The sequence below is a fragment of the Cornus florida genome, unplaced genomic scaffold (assembly GCF_030987335.1).
Source record: "Cornus florida cultivar Cherokee Brave unplaced genomic scaffold, ASM3098733v1 CherokeeBrave_3.0.0_Hap2_Chr01, whole genome shotgun sequence".
NCBI lineage: Eukaryota > Viridiplantae > Streptophyta > Magnoliopsida > Cornales > Cornaceae > Cornus > Cornus florida.
The window spans coordinates 71,345,604-71,356,386 of NW_026775571.1; the positions used below are offsets into that span (position 1 = coordinate 71,345,604).

The 10,783-nt window shown below is 35.9% G+C and overlaps 2 protein-coding genes across 2 annotated transcripts; one reads left to right on the forward strand and one right to left on the reverse strand.

Moving 5' to 3' along the window:
- Window positions 1-550: 550 nt before the first annotated feature.
- LOC132300103 (zinc finger protein CONSTANS-LIKE 5-like) lies at window positions 551-5,055 on the forward strand. The gene is made up of 5 exons (XM_059797054.1): window positions 551-812; window positions 2,245-3,018; window positions 3,452-3,637; window positions 4,162-4,287; window positions 4,463-5,055. Exons 1-5 carry the CDS (start codon window positions 771-773, stop codon window positions 4,562-4,564), a joined length of 1,230 nt encoding a protein of 409 aa, XP_059653037.1. The 5' UTR covers window positions 551-770; the 3' UTR covers window positions 4,565-5,055.
- Window positions 5,056-6,658: 1,603 nt separating this feature from the next.
- LOC132300109 (pentatricopeptide repeat-containing protein At2g13600-like) lies at window positions 6,659-8,707 on the reverse strand. Its single transcript, XM_059797066.1, has one exon. The coding sequence runs from the start codon at window positions 8,581-8,583 to the stop codon at window positions 6,877-6,879; it is 1,707 nt and encodes a 568-aa protein (XP_059653049.1). The 5' UTR covers window positions 8,584-8,707; the 3' UTR covers window positions 6,659-6,876.
- Between the last annotated feature and the right edge of the window lie 2,076 nt (window positions 8,708-10,783).

Here is a 10,783-nt window from a genome sequence, read left to right on the forward strand (position 1 = left end):
AGAGAGACAAAGAATTCAAAGTAAATTGCATTGTTATATAGAAATAAATGTAGATATAAAATATCACTATATAATTAAATAGCAAAGCATTTGTTTATATAGTACTATCGAGCTTTCTTACTATGATAATTATTGGTTATCCAGAAAAACATGCATGAACTTGCTAAATCTGTCTGCTAGCTTCCACCACAAAACCCGGGGCTATTTCTGGAACTTCACTCTAAAAACAAGAATTTCAGTTTCTAGTTTTTATTTTTAAAAAACAAAAAAATAAATAAAAAATCGGCGAGGAAATTGGCTGAGGCTTGGTCAACCCAATTTCTGCACGACCGTTATAGCTGTACTGTGCCAAGTCAGCAACGTGCCATGTTCCATGTAGGATGAGTGCCACTTGTCAAAAAACCATGGGTTGACACGTAGACAGAGAGTCAATGAATGGTCCAGCGACACCTCCGGGTTTGCCCAAGCTGACGGCGACGTACGGACATCCCATACACCCTATATAACAAACTCTCTTCAAACCATTTTTACAGCTAACGTCCCCCCTCCTCCTTCAAAAATAGTCTTTCTCTCTCTATATGTATATATTATGTATTCTCTCTTTCTCTCTCTAAAAGTCTTTCTTTGTCATTGATGGAGTTTTTTTCATCTCCATTGGTTTCAGTCATGGGTTTGAAGCTAGGTCGATAAGGGTATTAAATTAATTAAGAAATTAAGCAAATTATGTGAGAGATCGAGCTAAATGTTTCGTGGATTCACCGGAGCAAACAATGTTGCAGGACGTTATTCCTCAGCCTGAACAACTTCCCATTGTAATTGTTCCAATTCTAATATATATATATATATATATATATATATATATTGTTTCTTATGTTTTATTTTATTTACAAATTCATTCATTCAGATATATATGTATGTATATGTGTGTATATGCATGCTGCTTTTATTTGGGTTCTGGGGCTCAAATTTGTCAATGGGTTCTTTTAAAAATCCAGCCCACATTAATTTACAGAGTTCTGAATTTTTAAATTTCCCTTTTTGTTAGGGTTCATTTCTTCATTCTTGATGATTTATGAGATGCTTTTTAAAGCAATGACACATCATATGTTTGTCATGTTATCATTTAATATATGTTTTGTGTTATTCTTCAATACTTGTTGTGCCTAATTCTCTTTAATTTGCCTTCAATTTTGTTTCTTGATTTGCTTTAAACAATATAGTTGAAGATTAATTTTCCACATGATAAATAAGAAAATAAACCTAATTTTACTTTTCTTTTTTAGGGAAAAAAAATCGAATTTCGAAATGCTTGATTACATTTGGACTTACTTGAGTTCCCAAAGATATTACAAAGTGCTGCATTGTTTTGGTGTAGTTCTCTAATTGATTGAAAGTCGCGGTTTGTGATACTATCAAAGCCATTGCCCAAGGACACTTTGTGATAAAGAATTCACCTTATGGTTATTTCCACTTTTCTTTTGATTAGTATGGAATAGTATCTTTCAACCTTAGCTTAGTTTTTTCTAATAAGATTGATTCTTTTTGTTCATTTAGATTGATGGAAGGAACCAAATGGCAGAGCACATCACATGCTTGACATAATGTTTATTTGAGTGCTCTGAAGTTCCCGGTGTTTGTACAAATTTGGATATTGCTATATCTTTCACCAAAATTATAATGCCTCAACTTCCTTCTTTGTTTATCATATTCATTTTTTTGTTTTCGTTCGGTGCCCTAGTTTTTACAGGTCACATGGAGCACTAATTCACATCCTTTCCTACTTTGCACAAAATACCCATCAATAGATCATCCTCTTTAAGATATCAAATGTCTTCTTGTAACAAAAGTGCAAAATAAAATGCCCATGTAGATTCCCATACATTCATATAATCTTTTGGGAGATATATATAGATAGATATACCAAATATATATTGATATGGATGCATTATATATAGTCTTGTATGCACATAAAAAAAGTCAGCTTAGGGAATATATATATGTTTGTAATTATTTGGTTGTCTTTCGGAGATCTTGATATTTCATATCAGAAACATGGAGGTGATTGGTATATAAGACTTAGATATATCCCAATTCAATTTGACAAGAGCAGTAGTACTATACATTACTGAAATATGAAGAAGTATGCTACTTATGTGCATAGAGAAAAGGTTGTGCGTAATCTTTGTAGCTAGTCATCATTTGATTTTCATGTTCATGATCTAATTAGTTGTTTTTGTTCTGCAGGAAGACATTTCGAGCCCTCTTAGTGCTCAAATTTTCGACTTTTGTGACCCTGATTTATTCCCGGAAACACTGCAAAACTCTGAAGTTGCCTCAAGTTCTAATTGTTGCTATGAAGAAAACTCTTCCTATACCACAAATCTTTCTTTTGCTCCAGACATAAAATTTATTAGCTCCTTAGACAAAAATGGCACTGTTAATGTGCCAACCATCACCACCACTACTACCGCCTCCACCACAACCACCACCTCCACCACAACCCCTACTTCCACTAACAACAACAATAGCAACCTCTCTGTAATCTTTGACTCCCCGGAGGAGATTGAAAATGACATCTCGGCTTCTATAGACTTTTCCCCTTCTCCGCCTTTTTCTGTTCCTCCATTTTTGACTGCACAACAAGATCAATTCGATCTCTCTTCTTTGCAATCTCAAATCCCAGTTAATGGGCTCACACCATACCCTCCTGACCCTGTTGTCCCGCTTATGGGGCCAACATTACCTGCTGTTTATGAAGAGGAATGCTTGTCTTCGATGCCTTCTTACGTGCGCTTGAACCCCTCATCGCCTTCTTGCTCTTTTCTTGATCACACGATTGGGCCTTACCTCCCCGGTAATCTGAATGCTGCGCTATCTGCTGAAAATTCCGGGATTTTCAATGGAAGTATGATTATGGGGACTGAACTCCAAACTCAAGAGTTGGAATATCAAGGAGATAATGGTGGAATTTTCTGTCTCGAACCTTTGCCACAGATAATCAACTCTACCGAGCTACAGGTGCTTGCTACAGTCCATTAAACATTATTTTCATGTGTGTGTGTGTTCATAATGTTTGTGGATTCTTGTCCTTCTTCAGAGCGTCAAATAGAATAGTTTGCTTCATCGATTTTAAAAATTGAAAAATAGATTAATTGGTTCAATTCCTGTCATGTTCTGTCCATTAAGGACTTGGTGAGCAAGTACTGATTTATATAATAGTAAATAAATTTTAGATTGTGTTTGGAAATGGAGATTAGCAATGGAAAAGGTAGAAAGACCGATGGTGAAGTAAAATTTTAATTCTGAAGAAAAATGCCGTTCTTATTCGTGATTGGAGTTTTTTGGGGGCTGCAATTTTTTTTGGTTGGTTTAAGTTTCTGTGTTTTTCAATATTTAGAATACTAATTTAAACTCTTCTTTGAATTTGTGTTCATCGTAATTCTTTGGGAAGGCTCTTAGTAATGAGAGTCAACATCTTGTGAATGGGAATGGGAGTTCTACTCCTTTGGCATCAGAGATCTCGAGTTTGGAAGATTCTACATTCAAGGTTGGGAAACTCTCCGTTGAACAGAGGAAAGAGAAGATCCATAGATACATGAAGAAAAGGAATGAGAGGAATTTCAGCAAGAAAATCAAGGTCTCGCTCCCTCTCTCTCTCCACACACACGATTGTATATACTGTGTAGGCACGATGTATCATGAATGTATAATGTAGATGTTTATGAATGTAGAGTATGTATTTGTGTGGAGAAATCTGCATCAAAAGGCTTGGAACATGCATACTATTTACACAATTAATATCCCTTTTCCATTCGATTATTTTTTTACCGGAAAGGGCAAACGAACACATCCACAACATACACCAAGCAGGGCGTGAACTATAGACCCTTTGGAGAGGAGAGATCATAGCAACCGTGCTAGTGGCCTGGTGGTTAATTTCCATTCCAATTTTCTGTTCCAAATTTACTATATACATTAGCAGCTCCACATAAAACTAGATGTTCCAATAATTCATTCATGGTCATTCCTCTGATCCTATCACTACTAATCCACACAAACACATGCATACATCATACATCCAATTAGCATAAGCGTATATGTTTTTCAGTTTTATGGTTTAAACATTGAACAACTTAGCTGAAATTGAAAGCGTATACACAGTATGCATGCCGGAAAACACTAGCAGACAGCAGACCTCGAGTTAGAGGACGGTTTGCAAAGAACGATGAATTTGGAGAGAATCCAAGAACCACTTGTAGCAACCATGAAGAGGACACAGATGAAGATGTAAGACTAATCTCATCCTTATATATATATAAGCTATGGTCATTTACATATGTATAAAAATAAAAAATAAAAAAATAAAAGCTTCCATATGTACTGTTTTCAATAATATACTCAAATAATTTCTATATATATTATCTCATTATTTTTATTTTTTTATTTTTTTTTTCCCCGACAGGTAGTAGTGAAAGAAGAAGATGACATCTCTTCAAATATCTTTGCTCATATCAATGGTGTGAATTCATTCAAATGCAACTATCCTATCCAATCTTGGATTTAATCAGCTTTGCTCAGTGAAGCTTTCTACAATTTTGCAGTACTATTCACTAACTCTGCCAGGATATGTGGATCCTGGAATTAATAAAAGTTGAATAATTGGGTCAATATGGGTTTTCTTTTTTCTTTTTCTTTTTTTCTTTTTTTTTTTTGGGAATAATCTGAGTCTTAGTTATATATATAGGAAATGAATAATAATGTAATATTTGTATATACATTCATCTTTTATGTGAAGTCCAGCTTCATAGATTATATAGAACTCTTGCATATTTACTTGCTAGATTACAAGTTGAACAAAGTCAAGTGCCTTTGTTAATTGTCAAGTTTATGAGATGTGTAGCAATGCAAAATATTCATTTAATTGGCAAGTCATTTTGAGATGTAGGTAGTTTGGTTCACCCATCTTGCACATATGTCTCTGCAAACATGGAGGGCATAGTTTAGTGCTTAGGCATTTCAAATATATGATATGATACCAATTATATGTGTGTGTACAAACAAAAACAATCTAAGAGACCTTCCGTTCACATTATCATAAGACCTTTTTTTTTTTTCCCGGAAGGTTAAGCTTGCGTGCACACATTCATGTCTTCATTGAGACTCAAACACCAAACTTTCTTTTTGGGAGGAGGGCTTGTTCCAATTGAGCTATTGCCCATTTGGTCACTGAGGCAGGTGTTGGTTGGATTAGGTTTTCTCTTCAGTCATGGCTGCTAGTGGTGGCTTGATAATAGATAGTATATATGGTTTGTAGGTCTTTTGGTAGGATCCAAATCCTCTATGAGTTTTATGTTGTAGTGTAATTTACACCTGCAGCACAACTAAATCGAGAATGCAACACGATTAATTGAGGACACAACGCCATTAAATCGAAGATGCAACGCCATTGTTCCTAATTGTCTTGCATCTTCGACCTAATGGCGTTAAAATAAAGATCCTTGAGTTAATGGCCTTGTATTCTTGATTAGTCGTGTTGCATCCTCGGTTTTTAATATATTGTTATCACTTCCATCGGTTAATATGGTTATTTGTAATTTTCCTTTTAACCGTGGTTTTGATGGCATTTGGATGTTGAACTCCTTGCAATTAAGATATGCTGCTCATCAACAATATCTTTCAGAAACAGTTCATGAAGACTTGAAATATCAGCTGAGGTTGATCTTTATGAATGGAAATGAAGTTGAACAAAAGGACCAACAAGAATATTTTCAAATATTGGCAAACCTAGACAAAATTAGTGTGCAAAAATAAGGAAAAAGTGGTAGTGACAACCGCGCTTTGACTGTTCGGTTGGGGGTATAAATATATGTATATATACTAAGAGAAATGTTAGTGATAGTCGCGCCTTAACTGTTAGATTGCATGAATGTAGGACTCGTGTGATCCAACGTTGAGAAGCAAACAGCATCACTCGTGTGACCAGCAAGGGAGGAACTAGTAATGGGCTATAGCCCAGGTCCAATTGAAAAAAAAAATTTAGTACTATTGTTCCTATAAGCCCATGTACTACTCTTCCTCTTCCTATTAACCCAGCTCAATCCATAGTATTTCTATAAGTAAAAAGAGTTATAAAATTTACAAAGGTCAAACATTAAATATGAGCAAGCTCACGAACCATAGACATGCACAATCACAAAATAAACCATAATAAAATATAATAGGGCCCAACCCAGTAAATCAAACACATTGTTAGTCTATCGAAGAAGATCTAAACTTTTCGTGTGTAAGGCACTAAGGCATAGGTGGATGGATATCATGGATTATTATTGTCAATCCAGTGAAATATTGAATTTTATTTTTGTAAAAAAAAAAACGCTTTGTTGATGACTTGATAATTTCTTGTTAAATTGTGTAATTTACTATATAATGGATTAATAACTAATCAGGGGCGAAGTACATAAGTCTTACTTTCTAATGTGAATTTATTGATAAGAAACATATAAATCTTGTATTCTTGTATTTGTTTGCTTTAATATTCATATGAAGCAAACTTCAATAGATTCTTGACTGTGAAAATACGTTAGAGTTTGGAAGTGTAAATGTGTTAGAAGGTTGTAAATTATTAAGTTTAATTGAATAATTGATGCATGATAATTATGTATTTAGAGCATGAATGACACATTAAGCAATCACAGGTTTAATTATTTTTAGCCCTCCTGCTTTGCAATCCTAGCTCCGCCCCTGGTAACCAGTATTATTTAGTATCGAGAAGCTTTCTGTTACTGCGTCCAGGTTAATCAGAAAGCTTCTAAGCTACTACAAAGTTTGTTCACCATCTACTGCATCAAATCAGACACTTTGGGAAAAAATGAGTTGTCATTGAGGGGGTAGATATTCAACATCCTTCATATGATCTAGCAGTTTATGTAGTAATTCATATATCTCTTCTATCTGATGATGGAACTTGTCTTTAGCTACAAACTCATGTCTGGTATTCCTTACCTCAATCCAACTATAAGCCGCGTCTTTCATTAGCCCTCTTTCATCCATCAACCTTCTTAAGCCACGAGCATCGTCCCATCTACCAGCTGCAGCGTAAATGTTGGACAGCATAACATATCTTGCAGAATTTTCAGGCTCCAGCTCAAAGAGAGCCTCTGCTGCTCTTCTAGCAAGATCAGAATTCCCATGGACCCGACAAGCACCCAAAAGTGCACCCCACATCCCAACATGATCGGACCCTCTGGGAGCTCTTTCAATCAACTCCACTGCTTCCATGAGTCTGTTTTTTCTTCCGAGCAAATCAATCAATATCGCATAGTGCTCTGGTCTTGGTCTAAGACCATAATGCTTTTCCATTGAGTCTGCAATTTGGAGTCCTTCACATACCAGACCTGCGTGGTTACATGCAGACAGCACTCCAAGAAATGTGACATGATTGGGTTTCGTGCTCGCTTCTATCATTCTTCTGAAAATCAGAAGTGACTCCTTCCAGTATCCGTTCTGCGCAAAACCATTCACCATTGAGTTCCAAGAAACAATATCCTTTTCCGGCATAATCTCAAATAGTGTTATTGCCGATTTCATGTCACCACACTTGGAATACATGTCAATTAAAGCATTGCACACGAACACATTAAAAATATCGGTTGCACTGCTAATCCTAATGATATGCCCATGAATCTGTTTCCCTTTTTCCACAAGTGCTAGATCCGCACAAGCACTTAGAACACTGACATACGTGAAGGAGCTAGGTAGGACACCTTCTTCCTGCATTTGGTCAAAAAGACCAAGAGCTTCACTTCCTTTTCCGTTTTGCGCAAACCCTGCAATCAAGGCAGTCCAGCAAACCGTATTCTTGGTTGGCATTTGATAGAAGATGCAACGGGCATCTTCCAATCTAGATGCCCGGGCATAAGCAACAACCATGGAAGCCCACGAAACAGCATCCCTTCCCGGCATTCGACTGAAAATTAAATACGAAGTATCTGGTTCGTCACATTTTCCATAAGCATCAATCAAAGCATTGTACATCACAGTATTAAACCTCAATCCAATCACAATTGCAAATCCATGAACCTGGCGTAACAACTCTAATGCATTGCAGCAAGCACAAGTACCCACTACACTGACCACAGTGAACTCATCAATCAACACATTATCATACTGTTTCAGCAATCTTTGGAACACACCAATCGATTCCTTGTAAAACCCATGATGGGATAAACTGGAAATGAGTGAATTATAGCTGACAAGGTTTGGTTCAGGCATTTCATCAAACAGTTGGCGAGCTTTATTGAGCTGACCAATACGAGAGTATGCTGAGAAGATTGTGTTCCATGAAAAGGTGTTTTTGATTGTAAGATCATCGAAAGCTTTCTGGGCGCATTCTATGGAATTGCATTTGGAGTACATGTCTATGAGGCGGTTGGAGAAGAAGAAGTTAAGGGTTAGTGCGGTTTTGATAAAGTGTGAGTGCAGGAGCTTCCCTAGCGTGAGGTGTTTGGTTTTGATGCACTTTGAGATGAGATGTGAGTAGCGATGAGAGGAATCAACGGCTGAGAAAGTTTCACTTGATTGCATGACAGTCTAGAAAGGAACTCAGATTTCAAGTTTTAATCAATCCATTGCCAAAATACATGTCCAGAGTCATATCAAAGAATGAAAGCTAATTCCCCCACCTCCATTTATTATTATTATTATTATTATTATTATTATTATTTATTTATTTCGGAAGTTAAAAGCAAACAGGCACTCATATATGTTTTTTAAGGCTGCAATACGGACCTCCTCAGGGAGAAGAGGGACTATTGCCCATTTAGTATCCAATTCTCAACATTAAGGTAAAAGCATACTAGCATCATGGACGATGAATGCATAATGTAGATTTTTATACATGTAGTGTATGCAAGGGCGGATCCAAGGGTAGGGATGGCAAATTTCCTATCCCCGCCGGGACCCGCCTTACCCCGTTTATAGCGGGGATGGGGATCCTTTTAGCTAAACGGGGATGGGGACAAATTATGAATCCCCACGGGGGGCGGGGATGTAGTAAACCTGCCCTGCCGTGATTAAGTGTAAAGTTACTAATATACCCTTATATATAATAATTTATTATTAAATTAGATTTATTATATATATATGAAAATAAGAAAAAATGTGTTTTTTTTTCATAAAAAAAATTATGAGGCCGGGGCCGGGGGCAGGGCGGGGCGGGGACGGGGATAAGGTGTAGGGGGCGGGGGCGGGTATGGAGATTTTGGCAAAATTTTAAGCGGGGATGGAGAATGAAAATTGTATCGGGGATGGGGATGGGGATGGGGAAAGGGAATGGAATCCCCGCCCCACCCCGCCCCGTTACCATCCCTATCCAAGGGTGGGCTGGTAGCCCAGTCCAAAGTTAGCCCAGTCCAAAATTAGTCCACCCCATTTAGAAAGGCTGGATCTGCCCTTGAGTGTATGTATATGTGTGGACACATGCAAACTATTTACACAACTAATGTCCAATTTTCATTCCAATTTTGTTTTGTTTTTTTTTCCAAATCTTCATTCCAATTTACAGTACCAAATTTACTACACATTAGCAGCTCCACTTCAAGTTAAATGTTCCAATAATTCATTAGTTCATGTTCATACCTCCCATCTCTACTAGCATCCACACAAACACATATTATATTTATACACACACACACACACACACATCCAATTAGCATAAGCATATATATTTTTCAGCTTTGCCGTTTAAACATTGAATAGCTTAGCTGAAATTGAAGCCTATACTCAATATGCATGCAGGAAAAATAATACTCAGTTTAGACATTGAATTATGCAGAGCTTGGCTAAAATGGCTACATGATGTGTCAGTTTTGGATTCGGTTTCAATAATAAATGAATAAATAAGAACAAAACAAATGGGTACGTACCTACTCGGCTTTAAAATAAAATGATATTGTTGTCCCAACTTAGACTACAACTCCGTTTGTTTGAGGGTAAAATATTTTTTTATTTTTTGTGGTGTTTGGTTGTTATAAAATATTTACCAAGAAAAAAATTTATTAAAAATTAACAAAAATAACTTATTCATCAATTTATTTTACATGTCTCACTTGATAGACTCGACCTCAATTTCAAACTCAACCTTAGATATTTGCCAAATACCAAAATAATAAAACTAATAAAAGAAATCTTTTACCTGAAAAAAAAATATTTTCTTAAAAAATATTTTACGTCTAAACAAATAAAGCTTACATGTAAGACATATTTTTGTCATTTATAAAATAAACTAAAAAAAAAAAAGCATTATATGAAGTGGAGTGTGAATATTATTTTTCTTAAATATCTTTTTATTCACCATCTCATGTAAGTCACAGTTTTTTTTTTTTTTTTAAATTCAAATGGTTCTTCTATGCAACACTGGAAACACCTTTGATGACTACATGAATAGTCTATACTGCACCGGATCTTATAATTATACGATATTTGTACATGATTATTTTCGAATAGTCGAGATCGAATATTTGTGAAAGTCTAGAAATTTTTGGGAAAAAAAAGAAAATCTTGATCTTAATCATTGGATTGTTAAAACTTGTACATGTCTACACCATCCATGGTAAAGTTTAGGCATATATAAAGTGGTATGGTTTAATTCGTTCTTCATAAAGAGAGCATTCTAATTTCCGTTGAGTAGTACAAGCTTTTGATGTGCCCTCCTTCAACTTGACAAGCAAAATTAAACATGCAATAAATAATGGGTTGAGAATCTGAGATAGGCTAGCAGTCTAGC

Coding starts and splice junctions, on each gene's coding strand:
- LOC132300103 (XM_059797054.1), top strand. CDS start 771: ATGTTGCAGGACGTTATTCCTCAGCCTGAACAACTTCCCATT. Junction 813..2,244: donor AGCCTGAACAACTTCCCATT/GTAATTGTTCCA, acceptor TTTGTTCTGCAG/GAAGACATTTCGAGCCCTCT. Junction 4,288..4,462: donor AAGAGGACACAGATGAAGAT/GTAAGACTAATC, acceptor TTTCCCCGACAG/GTAGTAGTGAAAGAAGAAGA.
- LOC132300109 (XM_059797066.1), bottom strand. CDS start 8,583: ATGCAATCAAGTGAAACTTTCTCAGCCGTTGATTCCTCTCATCGCTAC.